This window comes from Populus trichocarpa, chromosome 17 (assembly GCF_000002775.5).
Source record: "Populus trichocarpa isolate Nisqually-1 chromosome 17, P.trichocarpa_v4.1, whole genome shotgun sequence".
Classification (NCBI taxonomy): Eukaryota; Viridiplantae; Streptophyta; class Magnoliopsida; order Malpighiales; family Salicaceae; genus Populus; species Populus trichocarpa.
Genome location: NC_037301.2, coordinates 11,216,968 through 11,234,956, shown reverse-complemented (window position 1 = coordinate 11,234,956; position 17,989 = coordinate 11,216,968). Strand labels below are relative to the sequence as shown.

Here is a 17,989-nt window from a genome sequence, read left to right as displayed (position 1 = left end):
ATTTTTTACAATATTTTTTATATATAATATTAGGGGGATGAACATGATTACAAGATTACACAGGTTCAGAAATAAATTTTTTATATATTCTTGGTTGGCAAATATATGTTAGATGAAAGTTGTTTAGAAGTGTGGTTGCGGTTATTTTTTAAGCCGAAATATATTAAAATAATATTTTTTTTATTTTTAAAAAAATATTTTTGAGATTAGCACATCAAAATTATTTAAAATATAAAAATAATTAATTATTTTTTAAAAAATATGGATTGATCCGTATTTCTGAATGTTGTTGAGTTCATTTTGAAACCAAATTTTTTTAAATTTAATGAATAACAGATAAATTATTGTCTGTTTCTTTTTTTTTTCAACAACCAAAAAGACTGTATGTGGGGCTCTCTTAGACTCATATGTCTAGACTTTTCTAACGAGCCATGGTTTTTTTTGCCCTCTGTTTTGATTTTTTGTATTTAAAAAAAAAATCATAGATTTTTATTTTCTTAAGGTTATTTTTTGTTTTTTTTTCAATTTTATTTTTATTTAAAATATTTATTTAATTTTATCATTTATTATTGAGTTAGTGGTAAATTAATTTTTGTATTTTTTATCATGTGATAAGAAAAATCAATAGCTTTTTTTATATATTTTTTTTAATTTTATCATTTAATATGAAGTTTTTATTTCATTTAGGTTCTTAGACTTTTTTTTCATGTTATCTTTTATGTTTTTCATTTTCTTTCTTTAATGTGAGTTTTTTATTTATTTTTATCTTTAGGTGTTGGGTTGATTTTTTCTTTGAACTTACTTATCAAATAAAATCATATCAGGACAGCTCTCACACAATTTAGTTTAAAACCTGAGCATAATAAATAATCAAGATAAAAAAAATTAAATTAAAATCATTGTACTGAATTTCATAACCATGCTAAAAAGTTTCTACAATCCAGATATTATTGTTTTACATTTAAAAAAAATAATTGAGAGAAGTCTTCAATACGGCATTTTACATCGATCAATTCAACTTAATTGTCTTTTTTTGTTACTTGACTTAAGATCTCGAGTCTTCGATGGAGAGAAATTACACTTACGAGAGATCCTGAGAAGTTTCGTAAGAGGATGAGTTTGGACCCCTTCGTCCTTTAGACAGCAACGCAACGTATCATGCTCGGTATCATTGTCGCCTCTATTCTCTTTATAGTACAATCTTTTAAAGCTAAATGTAATTCTATGCAATTTTTCTTTCTTTTTTCTCCTTGAAAAAAATGAGAATAACTTGTCATGTTGTTAGGAATATGACTGCAATGGAAAACCTGAATTTATGATAGACTTAAGAATCCATAAATCCTAAAACAGCAAGATTTTTATAAAACACAAAACGGATTTGATATTTTCTTGCTAATCCTAAAGCTGAAAGTATATTCCATCGACATAGCTAGTATGCCTTTTCTTTCACAAAGTAGGAGTTAATATTGGAGTATGCTTCTTCCTCTCATAATAACAGAGTTTATAATGGCTAACTTGATCAAGATATGTATATTCCACCGACATGTTGTTCGTTCACTTGAAAAAATAACAGGGACATATGACATGCTACTTATTTTTTTATATTATTATTAATGTGAGTGTCCGAGCCAGTTTACACGCACCTCGACTAATTCCACGGGCCTTAAAATTAACGATCATGTGAGCCTTCAGTAGTTCTAAAAGGACTCGAACTTGTAATTATTAAAAAACAAATTTAAAAACTAACCAGTTAAGCTATCCCTCGAAATTATGTCCTACCTATCTTTAAAAGAAGAAAAAGATCCACAAGCGGCATGGCCTTCAATGTAAGGTTTCACAAGCCCATTTTAACAACCCATGCGCTGTTATCCCTTCAATTTTTTTTTTATTAAATTAGAATTTTTTTAAAATAGATTTGTTAAAATGATATATTTCAAATAATATTAGTGTCTTTTATAATATTATTAACCGTTATATGCGAGCTTATGTAAAATTTTCTAAAAACTTTACTCATATCATTGAATGCGATTGAGATATCTATCTTTTTTTATTTTTTTATGATTAAAGTTTTATATAATTTTTTTGAAGTTTATTATTTTTATACTTGTTAATATATCTGGGTTAAAATTATCAATTTATTATTTTTATATTTTTTATCATAGAAACTTGCTTTTAAGATTATGATAAGTTTTTATTTAAAAGAAATACTTTTGATAAAAAAATGTTTTGGTAAAAAAAGGATCACTTTAATAAGGAAAATGGTGTGTATATATATATTATCATTATTTCAAATTGTTAATTTTTTTTGGATATTTATTTTAATTTATTTTAGTTTTATTTCAATAAACAACATAGCTAAAAAAGATTTTTTTTTTCGTTAAAGAAATACATTAATATGAAAAGAAGAATTTATACTAAAAATAACAATTTCTACTGGATTTAAATTATTTCTTTTCTTATAAAAAATATATTCTTATTAACATATAATTAAATAAAAAAATGAAAGACATTATACATAAAGAGATTAATTGTCTTGCATTTATCTTTTGCTCTTTAAAAGAGGTATAAGCTCATTATTTTAGTATTTAGTTTGTCTTAATAACTTTTTAACTATTTATTAATTCATATATTATTCAATTTATTTTATTAAACACATTAATATGTTCACATTCTTCTCTAAAAATTCTAGAAGGATAGCACTTAGCTAATCAGATGCAATCTAATTAAATCTTAATTTGGTGATGTGTGCCATACAACAAGGATTATTTACTAAAAACATGTATTTTTTGTACCATTTATTTTATAAATATAAAAATTCACTCAAAATTATTTGAAGAATATTTTATATTTATATTTCTTCAACCAAATAAACTTTTATCACCATTAACTTTATTTCCTTTTATTCTAAGATTTTTTTTAAATTCCAAATCAACAGCAAAACACTATCCAAAAATTACCATTACAGCAGCGTTTAAAAACACGATTGAAATCGCATTCTTTTAAAATTCATTTTTAATTTTGTTATTTTTTTTTATGTTTTCTGATCATTTTATGTGCTAATTTCAAAAATAAATTTCAAAAAATAAAAAAACATTATTATCATGTATTTCTAACCAAAAACACTTTAAACCGCAACCGTTACCAGCCTACCATAATCCCAAACAGGCCAGACCACACCAGAAGGTTGGCTGTCATCATAGTCCAAAGACACATCGGAAAAGTACTTGATCGATCAATTCCAGAACGATGTTTCTGTTCAACAGTGAGTGGTAAGCGTGGCCAATACTCCACAAATCACCACCGCCCTTGAACTGCTGCATGAATCATGCAGCCCATTTTCCGGAAAGTTATTCACAACAAAAAATTTAAAAACAAAATAAAAAATAAAAGCATGCAGGTGCAGGTTTTCAATCTCTCCATCAAAAGCAGGCATGTTACCCATGATAAAATATTTCAACTACCCAATCAATCCAAAACTTGATCGCAAAAACAATAGTGAAATCAAAGGGGAACAACAAAAGCTAAAATAATCTAAGAAAATTACTTTCGACTATAGCTTCTGTCCAAACTCCAATAGCTTGCTAGAAGAAGCTCATGACATTCTCTGTGCAGCCTCCTTGGCTAAGACTCTCTCCTTAGCTTTGGTCTTAGCCAGAGATTTGGAACCCATGATGCCACCACCCCATTTCTTTCTGTGCTCGTCAAATTTGTCGTTGAAGTTAGCCTGCAATTGGAGGGATCAAAAGTGGAAGATGAAAAGAAAGAAAATTTGAGAAATAGGTAAACAAATTACAGGATATCAAATCAAAGAAAGAGCCACTTCAATCAGTAACAAACATCAAAAGCATTACTGTTGGACAGACTCAGTTCACTGTCAGATAATCAGATCAAGTATCAATTGCCTAAGCCTGACAACAAAAGGCTACTCCTAGGAGGATTACAAAAAAACTGAGACACTCATTTAAAGAAAAAACACTTTAGAGATACCCTAGATAAAAGAGCAGGCGTAAGATAGTAAACATGAAAGGCAATCACACTGTAGTCTTTGCGCATATAGCTATTACCTTGACTGCCTCCAAAACCTTGCTAAATTCTAATTTATCCTCGTTCTTCACTGATGTAAGGCACAAAACTGATGCTGTTTTCTTGTGGACAATCTGATTTAAAACATAGAAGAGTCAAAAAAATATATTGATACCATAGGGTTTGTTTTCCAAAAAAATCAATGGATCTTTTAATCCATAGGAAGAGAGTAGAAAAAATCACCGCTCCAAGACGTGACTTGCCCTTCACGATTGCATAAGGAACCTCCATTTTCCGGCACAATGCTGGCAACCAGACAACAAGCTCAATTGGATCCACATCATGTGCGATGACCACCAACTGGGCCTTGTTCTACATGAATCAAGTAGAGTCTTAGGAAAAATATAAGACAACCTTAAACAAGAAGGTATTAAATCTGGCATGCATGTTGTTAGCATCCACATCTGATGACAACCAAAAAAAGAAAAAACAGAGGGACAAAAAACAACACAGAGAAACCAGCCAAGTGACGGAAAGAAATGAGAGGAATAAGAGTGGGAGATACGAATGTGAAAGTAAACAAATTGAAAGCCATCTTCTCCTACACAGCCATAATTACAACAGAACTCCTATATAGATTGATCAAACTAGCTAAACAAGGTACCAAATCATCCATCATCTTATGCAACCTAAATAATTTACAGAGTTGACCACCAACGCCATGGAAACCAACATCCGTACCTGCTCAATGAGGTAAGTAACATGGTTAAGACCATATTTAACGACAATAGGCTTCTTTGATTCCACAGTCTTCCCCTCTTCAGCAGCTTGTGCTCTTTTAAGAAGCCTTTCCTTCTTAGCAGCCTTGTCCTCAGGTCTATATTTTAGCAACAACTTAAAAAGTTGTGTGGCTGTAATACAAAATGAAGAAAGTATAACCACACATTAACATGGGACGAATCATCTGCAGTTATGGCTAGGCATTGATGAGAATGACACAAGTTAAATTTAAGCCTGCACATCCATGATCCTCGGGTACAAAGTTTGCTAGCTTTTCTAAAATAGGGATGAAAAACTTACCAAGGTTCTTGTCAAGGGTTTTTGTGAACTGGTTAACAGCAGGAGGGACCTTCAAACGCTGTTTCAGAATCCTTCTTTGCCTCTGAATACGAACAACATGTGGCCACTTTACAAATCTAGTCAAATCCTTCTTGGGTGGAAGGGCACCACCAATTCCAAACTGCTTTGGTCGCTTCTCAAACAAAGGATTCACAACCTTTTCCTGTAATTAATCAACATAAATGCACAAAACTTTAGTGGAAAAAGTAAAGCACATAAAGGCCAAAATTGACAGGGGGGGAATTATGATCCATGACATGCAAGATCAAAGAAGTAGGAATAATCTATACACATTTGAATCCTTAATTCCCAAGAATTTATTGTTTCACTAACACAAGCTTATTTTGTGTGTGTGTGCATACCAGAGAGAGAGAGAGAGAGAGAGACATACAGGTTTTTTCTTTGCTGCTAGCGGGGCCTTCACACCTCTTTTGGGAGCCTGTCGTCAACATAAAAACAAGCTAGTGAATCAAAACTGGGAAAAGAAACTCCAAGAATACGAACTTTTCAATGAAAATTTCATAGACACACCATTTCAATATATACGGGGCATTAAAAGTAATAATTCAAACAACACAGAAAAAAGCAGCAGAACCTAACATATATCAAGTGTCTGTAAATATAACTATTCTACACATACATAATTCCAACTTCTCAAAAACCACATAATGAATTTATTGAAAATCCATCTAAATAACAAAGTTAGTGAGCTAGGACTTTTAGCTTAACTTATAACCAGTACAATGCATTTTCTCACAGTCCACTTTGAAACTTCTACTGCTCAACTTTTAATATAACTTCAAGCATATACTCATTGCTTTTCAGGGGCAACTATCAATTGCAAGTTATCATCAATAAATTGGTCATCGTTCACCAAATCATTGCCACTATAAAGAGCCCTACATATAAAGTCATGTTAAAACTTCAATTCAACATAAAAAAAACAAAAGCACCAAAGTTCCTTCACTCCAACAAGTTTTTAAGCTATATGGGGAACTTAAAATAAAAATCCCGAATGAAGAAGAAAACAGATAGAGTCCTCCATTCACTAAGAAACCAACAGACCCATCATGAAAATAGCAAACTATATCCCAAACAAAAGAAACCAAACAGAAAAAAAAACTCATTATATGGACGAGAATATGAAATGGGGATGCAAGAAGTGAAGTGAATATCATACCATGTGGAAGAGGAGATCGAAAGAACCCTGGCAGATGTGTTTGTGAAGGAAGGGTGAGAGCTCTCTGGAGCGTAGCGGAAGCGGCTGGTTTGTTAATTAGGGTTTTTATTTTCTCCATGTTATGTGGGACTGAAGAAGGTAAGCCCATAGACCTCCCAAGCCCTAATTTCTTTTTCTAATCGGGTCATCTTTGTTGTTTGCTTACCAAAGTTTAGTCGTATTTTCTACTTGTTTTTATTTTGTAGCCCCGAACTTTTATTTATAGTTTTGAAACTCAGCTAGCACAGCGGGTCAATCTATGAGTAGAATCAAGCGAGATTAAAGAAAAAATAAAAACTTAACGTGATTTAGCAGGTTGACTCGGTTAAAAATTTAGTTGTAATTTATTGATTTTTGTTTTTTTTTTAACTAAAATAGCGTCGTTTTGATTTTAAAAAAATTTGACCTGGGTGACTCGGTGACCTGGTTAAAACCCGGAACCCGGACCTTGGACCGGGTCGGGTCTAAAAACTATACTTTTATCTTTTGTTTTTCTTTTATTGATTTTAAGCAATGAAAAAATACTGTTTATATCAAATCATTTTTATACCAGTTTCCTAAGTTCCCAATTATATTCTATATACAAAAAATATTTATCTTTTTAAAAAAATCAAGAGTAAGAATTCTTTCAAATTTATATCTAAAACAGTGACAAATATAGATAATTTATAATAAAAAACATATTTTTACTTAATCTTTAAAAACTCTGAAATAGATTTCTAAATGCTCAACTTTTAATTTGAATCAATTAATTTTTAAACTGATTAAATTTAATTGAGCTATAGATAAATGCTGATAAAACAATTAATCTAGAGCAAAGAATATAAAGCTATATATTTACCTTAAAGTTACCTATAATTTTGTTTGAAAGAATGGTGGAAGCTAGATGACGACAAACACCTCTACACTTTCCTTTCAATGCATTGTTTACACCCAAAATAAAATCCTCAAAATAATTGTGAGTAATTGGGCTAAATTGCAAGAATTTAATCAATAAGAACTAAGATGGATGTTTGCAGCCGTTGCCCAAAGAGATGCGAATGCTGAGGCATTGAATCTTCTGACGTTGGTGCAAGACCAAACCCCGTAAAGTTAAGACAAGAGTTTTACAAACTATTCAGTAGGAAACTAATGAAAAGAGGGATGAAAAGATATGTTTTTTTTTATAATTTTATTTACATGGTTATTAATTAATTGAAGTACACGCAAGTTAACTTAAACATCCAAATTAATCAAAAACAAAAAAAAAAACAAGGGTTTTACAATTTGGAATTGGCAACTACATGATATCAATAGCAAATTCGGAATCAGCACTAAGAATTTTTATTCCTAAATTTTATTTTATTGTTTAGAAAAAAATATTGTAATAGTAAAATTCATATTTTTATTTGGTATTTTTTCTGTTGTGCTTTGCAATTTGTTTTTTTATTTATATATAATCTTATACTTTATTTTAATGCAATTTACTTTTGTAAGTTTACTGTTTCCTTTACCTTTTTTCCTAGTGTAATACCTCATTTTCTTTGATTTTTCTTTTTAGTTTATTAAGTAATTGATTTTTTTTCAAAACTTAACCTTTGAATGATCTTTTTAGATTCAATTTATTGTTTCTTGTTTATATATATATATATATATATATATATATATATATATATATATATAGGTTTATTAAAAATTGAATTTTATAAATTTATTTTTTATAATGATATCATAATTTTATATCTCGAGTCGCTTGTTAAATAGATTAACTTAGAGTTTATTTATTTATTTTTTAATTTTATTATTTAATATTGATTTGATTGGAGATTAAGTTTTATAATTTATTTTAATTTGTCTTATGTAAGGTTATCTTAGTATCATGGATAGTGAGTTTGGTGGGTTATTCAAATTCAATCCTTAAATTTCATATATTAACATTAACAAAAATAAAAAATAAAATAAAAGAATATGCGAATTCATTGTTCAATACTATAGATGCTCTCACATTTCGCACTTCCATTGAACTGTTCATGAACAGCAGGTAGTTGTTGTTCTTGTTTCATCATGTAGTTTTGAGTAAGGTCTCCTTTCAATTAGGAAGGATGACAATGGGGTAATTTTGTTCTGTTTCCTTTCTGAAGTGGCTACACCAAAGCATATAAGAGACGTAATGAAGGTTGAAGGGCTGGTGAAAGTAAAGAGCCGTTTGCAGGTAATAGAGGTTAACTTTCAACAATTTCCACTTTGAATATTCTGGTGTTCTTGTGAGAATTTCAATTTTCAAGAGCTCAAAATCGTCAGACTTCTGTGGAATTGCTCCTTGTTTCCACTCACTCTGCCCTCTCCAATTCAAATTTCCTTCATATCATTAAAAGACTACTTTCAGTAGAGAATTGGGACCGACATATGAGCCTTTAATCTTGATATATCCCTCAGGAAACCATTTGCAACTTTGCATTGCACACAGATTTCTCCACGTTTTGGCACCTAACATGTCACGAAGCTTTTGCAGGATCTTTATTGTCTTATAGTGCACGTTCTTTTTTCCTAATCTTTTTGGAATATGTTCTTATGATTGATTACAGAAGTATCGGCTTAGTAGCAGAAGAGCTTCAGCAGACATTGCAGATCCTCTGGGAAGTGGGAAGTGCAGAGAAGTATCAGGACCCTTGCATATCAAGTTTCAATCATGGCGATCCGTAAAAGACATACCATCCTTTGGAATCCATTCCTGGATGGGCATCAGACGTACCATAGTTGTACCGATAAGATTTATCGATTGTCTGCAATTGAAGTGCCTAAGGCAAGATATCAGAGAATGTTATGGCATAGTTTTGATGTCACCAATCTAGAAAGTGTTTTCATATACCTTAAAATAGTATTGGTTGGGTTGTTGTTGTTGTTTCGTTTATGAGATGTAAAGAACATTTTCTCATATGTAGAACCTCAAGACTCACATTTCCAAAACCTCTGATAATTTAAAACAAAAAATGGAGAGCTTAAGTGGCCTGTTTATCAGACAAGCTGTTCTCATAGACTACCGAATTATCTACAAAGAAATTGCGGTTCAACAAAGTAATATTTCCATCCACAACAAGGCAATGCACCTGGCAGCATTCAGAAATTGCAATGAGTTCACAGATTGCGCCATAACAGTTTACTGCAATTGATAGAAAAGCAAGATCCATATACTATTTTTACCAATTAGAGTGGTGAAGCTTCTTTTCTGAAGCGTTGTCCTGGCTACATTTCAGGACACCAAGAGAGGGTTGATCACAGCTCCGATGAAGAGTGTCATTCCCGATTTCTCCTCCCTGATCAAGAATAAGAAAGGATGGTCAGCTACAAAACTTGGAGGATTCAACCGGCGACTTTGTCTAATCAATCTTGGAGCAGTACTAGCTGCTGCTTCCGTGCCTTCTTCATTAACCTCAATACAGGACGCATGAAATACATTTGACAAGAACAGGGACTTAGCAGAATCAACCATCTCCGACAGTTCTCCAACAGCCTTGAAAGGTAGTTCCAGTCCCAATTCCTTCATAGTTTTTGAGGCTTCAAACTTGAATGAGAACTTAAATCTTGGAATCCAAAACTCAGGAAGATCCTCTTCTCGTAACTTGAATTGCATAGTATAGAGTTCAGGGCTGGATTTGAATACTTGAATCAGACTGTGCAAGGCATCTGTTGCTTCTGGAAGAAAGAAGTACATGGAGAATTGCCTGGTGTCTTGACCATTTTGGTAGGGAATTTTGAGAATCTTATAGCCATCAAAGCATCCATAAAGATGTCTCTGGTATCTCTTGCTGGTCATGAAAGGAACTTGAACAATCTGTCCACCAAGAAGATGGAAGTCATTATATTTAGTTTTTGATGCATCGAATTTCCGATCCCATGTTCCTTTGAAGTAGAGTGCATTTGCAAGGACTAAAGTTGTATCATCGCCCAAACACTTCGAAGGGAGAAGGTTTTTGATGATTCCTCTGGTTTCAGTCTCCACCCACGAATTAATATCATTCAACACTTGATTAGCCTTCAAAGAAAATGATCTAGTGTCAATTGCCAGTATCAGCGGGAAGAAAAATGTTGCTATCCATGGCCAAAATTTAGAACTTTGTAAAATCACCTCCAGATTTGACAAAGCTCCTGAATTAAACTTGTCAGTCGGATGGATACAAATTTCAATCAGCTGGCATCTAAGTTGCCAGAAATCCAAAATTGCCATGTCTCACAAGGATATACTATCAAAATGTGGATACTGAAGTTTCAATTCTATCAAAGTGCTATTCTTTATGATCTTCAATGGTTTGACGAAATCAAAGACATACCACAATCAATACTAGAATAGCATAAAGAAGCATGAAAGTGATTGCAACATTACCTCATTTACAAAGTCAACCTCTTTGGTTGTAGCACAGTAAACGCCTTTCACCACCTCCTGAAAGGAAGGCTTCAAACGATAACTTAGATCCACCCAAGCACCATTGACAAATGACACGATTGGACTTCCGGTTTGGTCCTCGCTCCAGTTTGATGGCAATAATACAGAAGTGATAGCCTGCGAAGCAAAAGATTTCAGCTCATCGAGGCTTTTTAGTTTTAGAAATGAAAGCAGCTGCTCCAGGGTAGACCCACTTGAGCCTACAGCAATAAGGCTCAGCATACAATGGAACGAAAAAGGCGAGAACACAAAGTTTGATGCGCCGTCAGCTTCTTTCAGAAAAATATGGAATGCCATATCCAAGCAGAAGCTAGTATCAACATTTCCTGATGGGATCTGTACTTGGCCCTCCATTGTTATGTCCAAAGTATCAAGTTAACAACAATTTCTTTTACATATGTTTAAACATACAATCGGTACGTACATTGTAACGGAGCTTACAAAGTGTGTTTATTTAACGACATTGTCGTTAGCACGAGTTGATGCAATTCCTGATGTTTTGCCGTGTCAACAAAGCAGACAAATGCACATATAAGATAATCCATAAAAAGCTGGTCGGCAGAAAATAAATAAAAAACTAAGTATAAAACAAAATATAACCTTGGAAGCCTGCCGAACCAAGCTTAACACAAACAATTATACTTAAAATAACATCCATATGAAACAAAATGTAGCAAATATAACCTAGAAGATTGCCAAGCCAAGCGAATATGTTTGTTTGTGAGGTGCGCTGCGCTTTCATGCTTTTCCTCTTAAAGAAAAACACTCTAAATATGGATGATCTTGGTGTCTCATAAAATTAGAAATTTCTTTTATTATCTGAATCTGCGGATTTAACCACGTGTTTTAGCACTGCAGGAAATGCTATAAAACATTCTTCTCTATCAATGAGTATCTAAGAAATTGAGATATAAACGTCTTTTAAGCAGTTGGGCATAGAAAAACGAGTTGAAAACATCTATCTAAAACCCTTGCTGCTTAAGCCAGTTAGCTTTAGCAACAGGGCTACTATGAAAAAAAGATGTCTTGATGTCTATAGAGATTCATTGCATGTAAAATAATTAATGTATTTCTTGTCCTGCCTCCTACTATTGCTAAAACCTCTGCAAAAGAAAATTCATCTTTGGTGAATTTTTTTTCTTCCGCTAAAGTAGATTTTTGATCTTTTAAGCGTTGGCCTGGATGAAGTTCAAGAAACCGAGGGTTGAACAAAGCTACAAAAAATACATTGAAAAAGAGTGGCGGTCTCAAATTAAACCTGCTGTATATCTGAATCTGATACGAGTAAATTACAATTATCTTCACAGTAAATTATGCATTACTACTAATATCTTGCTAATGATTATATAATTGACTACTAGATAAATGACATAAAATCGAATAGTAGGTTATGAAAAAAAGAAATTCTTCGAAGAGAGCATTCTCAGCGAAAAAGAGGACGTCCCAGAACCAAAAACATTGTTTTCGAAGGGCAAGGTTACAGAAAAAGTATTAGCTCGATCATTTTTCTGTGACAATAACTGCCCTTGCGCTTCCTGAACCACGACCACATAAATTTTCCGGAACTGCACAACCAAAATGCTAAAATACCAATAAAAATTCAATCAGTTTACGAGAAACTGAGGTTGTTGGTTTTCATTCTTTCCATTGAATATCTAAATATTGCTCATGATAAAATACTTCTACTACCGAATCAATACAAAACTTGTCTGTAACAACATAAAGTGCAATCCAAGGGGAAAAGCATGAGCTTAAGAACATCTATGGAAGTTCCTCTCGACTATAACTTCTGTTCAATAGCTTGCTAGAAGAAGCTCATGACATTCTTTGTGCAGCCTCCTTAGCTATGACTCTCTCCTTAGCTTTGGTCTTAGCCAGAGATTTGGAACCCATGATGCCACCCCCCCATTTCTTACGGTGCTCATCAAACTTGTCATTGAAGTTAGCCTGCAGTTGAAGGGAACAAAACTGAGATATGCAAAGAAAACAGAAATTCGAGAAAAAGGTAACAAGATTACATATATTGCATCAAAGGAAAAAAATCATTTCAATCAGTAAACCACACAAAACATCATAAGCATTACTGTTAGACAAACTCAGTTCACTGTGGGATGAGGAAATCAAGTATTGATTGCCTCAGCCTGATAACAAAAAGCTATCTTCTAGGAGGATTACCAATAAAAAACACTTTTTTTCTTTGAGAGGGTTGTGATTTGAAAAGAACATTTCAGAGATAACCTCTGGATAAAGAGCAAGGACACGATCATAATATGATATGTCATAGTATTGTAGTCATTGCTCATTAAAAATATTACCTTGACTGCCTCCAAAACCTTGCTAAACTCCAATTTATCCTCATTCTTCACTGATGTAAGGCACAAAACTGATGCTGTTTTCTTGTGGACAATCTATTTTAAAAACATAGTAGATTCAAATAAATATATAGATACCATAGGGTTCGTTTTCCAAAAAAAGCAATGGATCTTTTACTGCACAGGAAAAGATTAGGAAAAACTACCGCTCCAAGACGTGATTTGCCCTTCACGATTGCATAAGGAACCTCCATTTTCCGGCACAAAGCTGGCAACCAGACAACAAGCTCAATTGGATCCACATCATGAGCTATAACAACCAACTGGGCCTTGTTCTACACGCATCAAGTATAGTATTAGGAAAAATATAAGATAACCTTAGACATAATGCATCAAATCTGTCATTCATGTTGTCAACATCAAAGTCAGATGACAACATGAAATCTATAAAAAAGAAGAGTTGAAAGGAGGGTGTTCAAAAAAAAAAAAAAAAAAATAGAAGGATAAAAAACAATGTGCAGCTTCCAGCCAAGTAACTAGAAGAAATGAGACGAATCCGAGTGGGAGAAGAAAATGTGAAAACAACCAAATTGAAAGTCATCTTCTCCTACACAGTCATAACTCAGATCTGGCCTGAATTCTGATCCGCTGAAGGGGAAGGTCACTAAAAAGACATGGTTTTGAAATCTTTCTTACAAATTATGAGTTGACTCGACCAATGGACTGGGACTCCTCATTTGGTTTAATTGCAAACCTGGCCTAGGTGAAGCCTCTACCCTCGAGTACTAGTGGATCAACTCGCTAGGCAGGGCCAGTTTTGATAATTATGGTTATAGCTCATTTATGAGTGAACTCTTCCTATATAGATCAATCAAGCTACCTAAACAAAGTACCAGATCATCCAAACTAATATTGCTACCTAATTATTTAACATAGTATGCCATAGAAACCAACATTCGTACCTGCTCAATGAGGTAAGTTACATGGTTAAGACCATATTTAACGACAATAGGCTTCTTTGATTCCACAGTCTTCCCCTCTTCTGCAGCTTGTGCTCTTTTAAGAAGCCTTTCCTTCTTAGCAGCCTTGTCCTCAGGTCTATATTTTAGCAACAACTTAAAAAGCTGTGTGGCTGTAATACAAAATGAAGAAAACAAAACCATAAATTAACATGAGACAAATCATCTGCAGTTTTGGTAAAAGATAAGAACCATGCATGCTAAATTTGATCCTGGACATCCATGATACTCAGGTACAGAGATTGCAAACTTTTCTAGAACAGGGATGAGAAACTTACCAAGGTTCTTGTCAAGTGTTTTTGTGAACTGGTTAACAGCAGGAGGAACCTTCAAACGCTGTTTCAGAATCCTTCTTTGCCTCTGAATACGAACAACATGTGGCCACTTGACAAATCTAGTCAAATCCTTCTTGGGTGGAAGGGCACCACCAATTCCAAACTGCTTTGGTCGCTTCTCAAACAGAGGATTTACGACCTTTTCCTGTAATTAATCAACATAAATGCACAACACCTTTAGTTGCAAGAGGAGAGCACACAAAGCCCAATTTTCACATGGTGCATTGGAGAGAATTACAATCCATCACATGCAAGTTCTACGAACTGGGCATAATCTATAACCATTTGCATTTTCAAGAAATGATTGTTTCACTAACAAATGCTTATTTGTGCGTTTGTGTGCATACAATAGAGAGAGAAAGAGAGAGAAAGGCATACAGGTTTTTTCTTTGCTGCTAGTGGGGCCTTCACGCCTCTTTTGGGAGCCTGTCATAAATTACACAAACAAGCTAATGATTCAAAAATTGAAAAATAAACTTTCCAATGAAAATTTAACAGACACAACATTTCAAAATACAAGTGACAATAACAGTACTAATTCAAACAAACATATACAAATGCAGCTAAATAACGAAAATAGTGAGCGAGTGCTTCCAGCTAAACTTCTAACCAGTACACTGCATTTTCTCAGTCCATCTTGAAACTTCTACTGCCCCACTTTTAATATAGCTTTAAGCATATACTCATTGCTTTTCCGGGGAAACTATCAATTGCTGGATTGTCATAAAAAAACTGATCATTCCCCAATTTCTAAGCCATATCATATTCACCATAAAGAATCCAACATCTACAGTCATATTGAAACTTCAATTCAATAGACAAACAAAAGCACTAAAGTTCCATCACTTCAGCAAACCTATCTGGGGTCACTTAAAATAACAATCCCAAATGGAGAGGCTAACTGATAGAGTCTCCATTCACTCAGAAATCAACAAACCCATCATAAACAAAGCAACTTCATACCAAACAAATGAAACCAGACAGCACAAGAAACATTACATGGATGAAAATATGAAATGGGGATGCATGAACTTAAGTGAATGTCGTACCATGTGGAAGAGGAGATCGAAAGAAACGCTGATAGATGTGTTTGTGAAGGAAGTGTGACTGCTTAGAAGCGCAGCTGAAGCGGCTGATTTTATAATTAGGGTTTTATTTTATAATTCATTCTGTTATGTGGACTGAAGAGGGTGGTAAGCCCACAGGCCTCCCAAACCCTAAAATATTTTTTGTTTTCAATTTGGTCATCTTTGTTGTTTACTCGTCAAAGTCTAGTCCTAGTTTCTACTTGTTTCATTTATTATGCCCAAACTCTTCTTAATTTATTTATTATATGTAGCGGAAAAATATTGTTTATATATATAGTTCATTTTATACGAATAAAATTATTTTTTTTCAGAAACTAAATATTATTAAAAAAATTTATTGAAAAAGGAAAAATCGGAAGTCAAGAATCTCTTACAGAATTATATCTAGAATAGTGGAAATATAGATAATTTTACAATAAAAAAACTATTTTTATTTAATTTACAAAATTTCTCTGTGCTCAACTTCTACCATGAATCATTAAGATTTTAAATTGATTAAATTTAATTGAGTAGTAACTGAATTATTTATCGAAAAATTAGTTAAATTTGTGAAGTAAATTGTTACAACTATCTCGGAGATACAACTATAAATTTTGAAGCCAATGATGAATCCGTTTGGAGTTGCCCTTCACAATCTTTTAACACATTGGAAGAGATTAGAAAAAATTAGGGGTATTTAAAAAAACCAAAAAACTGATTAAACTGAGAAAACCGGAAAAAAAAATTGAAAAAACCGAACCTTGAAAAAAACCGATTAAACCGATTAAAATTTTAAAAAACCGACCGGTTCGGTTTTTAAGCCTGGAACCGAAAAAACCGAACGAACCCGAACAGAAAAAAACCGGAAAAAAACCTAGCCAAACCGAAAAAACCGAGCCAAACCGGTTTGAACCGGTTTTTGTTCTAAAAAACAGAACCGAACCGAAACCGGTCGGTTTGAACCGGTTTCGGTTTGGTTTTTTTTAAAAAAAATTCGGTTTGGTTACTTTTTTTAATAAAAACCAAACCAAACTGAAAATAAACACCCCTAGAAAAAACTTGCCCTTCACAATTGCACAAGGAACTTCCATTTTCCGGCACAATGCTGGCAACCAGACAACAAGCTCAATTGGATCCACATCATGTGCGATAACCACCAACTAGGCCTTGTTCTACATGCAACAAGTAGAGTCTTAGGAAAAATATAAGATAACCTTAGAAATTAATGCATCAAATCTGCCGTGCATGTTGTCACAATCCAAGTCAGATGACAACATGAAATCCCCAATATAAAAAAAGTTGAAAGGATGGTGTTCCAAAAAAAAATAAAATAGAAGGATAAAATTATGAGTTGACTCGAACTGGGACACCTCATTTGATTTAATTGCAAACCCGGCCCAGGTGAAGCCTCAACCCTCAAGTACTAGAGGTTCAACTCGTTAGGCAGGACCAACATTCGTACCTGCTCAATGAGTTAAGTTACATGGTTAAGACCATATTTAACGACAATAGGCTTCTTTGATTCCACAGTCCTCCCCTCTTCAGCAGCTTGTGCTCTTTTAAGAAGCCTTTCCTTCTTAGCAACCTTGTCCTCAGGTCTATATTTTAGCAACAACTTAAAAAGTTGCGTGGCTGTAATACAAAATGAAGAAAATAAAACCACAAATTCACAGGAGACAAATCATCTGCAGTTTTGGTAACGTGTTTATAAGAACGATGCATGCTAAATTTGATCCTGGACATCCAGGATCCTCGGGTACAGAGTTTGCTAACTTTTCTAGAACAGGGAAGAAAAACTTCCCAAGGTTCTTGTCAAGTGTTTTTGTGAACTGGTTAACGGCAGGAGGAACCTTCAAACGCTGTTTCAGAATCCTTCTTTGCCTCTGAATACGAACAACATGTGGCCACTTGACAAATCTAGTCAAATCCTTCTTGGGTGGAAGGGCACCACCAATTCCAAACTGCTTTGGTCGCTTCTCAAACAGAGGATTGACGACCTTTCCTGCAGTTAATCAACATAAATGCACTAAAACTTTAGTTGCAAAAGGAAAGCACACAAAGCCCAAAATTGACAGGGGGCAGAATTATGATCCATCACATGGGAGTCCTAAGAACTGGGCATAATCTATAAACATTTGCATTTTCAACTCCCAAGAATTGATTGTTTCACTAACACATTCTTATTTTGTGTGTGCGCGCGCGTGTGCATACAGTACAGAGAGACAGAGAGCATACAGGTTTTTTCTTTGCTGCTAGCGGGGCCTTCACACCTCTTTTGGGAGCCTGTCGTCAATACAAAAACAAGCTAATAAATGAAAATTGGGAAAAGAAACTTTTTTTAAAAAATGAGACACCAACACTACTAATTCTAACAACACATAGAAAAGCAGCAGGACCTAACATTTGTTCTATGTCCAGTCAGTAATATAACTATTCCACGCGACAACCAGAATCCCAACTTCTCAAAAACTACTT

The 17,989-nt window shown here is 33.6% G+C and overlaps 3 protein-coding genes across 5 annotated transcripts; all 3 read right to left on the bottom strand.

The window, feature by feature from the left end:
- Positions 1–3,398: 3,398 nt before the first annotated feature.
- LOC18107357 (60S ribosomal protein L7a-2) lies at positions 3,399–17,495 on the bottom strand. 3 transcript variants are annotated; one of them, XM_024589061.2, is made up of 7 exons: positions 15,497–15,543; positions 5,534–5,581; positions 5,104–5,305; positions 4,765–4,934; positions 4,267–4,395; positions 4,065–4,157; positions 3,399–3,724 (listed from the first exon to the last, which is right to left on the bottom strand). In XM_024589061.2, the coding sequence occupies exons 1-7, from the start codon at positions 15,497–15,499 to the stop codon at positions 3,593–3,595; spliced, it is 777 nt and encodes a 258-aa protein (XP_024444829.1). In that variant the 5' UTR covers positions 15,500–15,543; the 3' UTR covers positions 3,399–3,592. The 3 variants fall into 3 exon arrangements, with proteins under 3 accessions (XP_024444829.1, XP_006373411.1, XP_052304416.1); XM_006373349.3 differs by lacking the exon at positions 15,497–15,543 and adding an exon at positions 6,323–6,487; XM_052448456.1 differs by lacking the exons at positions 5,534–5,581; positions 15,497–15,543 and adding an exon at positions 17,365–17,495 and having other exon boundaries at positions 5,104–5,152.
- On the bottom strand, positions 9,301–11,312 carry LOC18107356 (serpin-ZX). Its single transcript, XM_006373348.3, has 2 exons — positions 10,722–11,312; positions 9,301–10,373 (listed from the first exon to the last, which is right to left on the bottom strand). The coding sequence occupies exons 1-2, from the start codon at positions 11,133–11,135 to the stop codon at positions 9,591–9,593; spliced, it is 1,197 nt and encodes a 398-aa protein (XP_006373410.3). The 5' UTR covers positions 11,136–11,312; the 3' UTR covers positions 9,301–9,590.
- LOC18107355 (60S ribosomal protein L7a-2) lies at positions 12,375–15,590 on the bottom strand. Its single transcript, XM_024589060.2, has 7 exons — positions 15,497–15,590; positions 14,826–14,873; positions 14,391–14,592; positions 14,056–14,225; positions 13,300–13,428; positions 13,097–13,189; positions 12,375–12,728 (listed from the first exon to the last, which is right to left on the bottom strand). Exons 1-7 carry the CDS (start codon positions 15,497–15,499, stop codon positions 12,597–12,599), a joined length of 777 nt encoding a protein of 258 aa, XP_024444828.1. The 5' UTR covers positions 15,500–15,590; the 3' UTR covers positions 12,375–12,596.
- Positions 17,496–17,989: the final 494 nt, after the last annotated feature.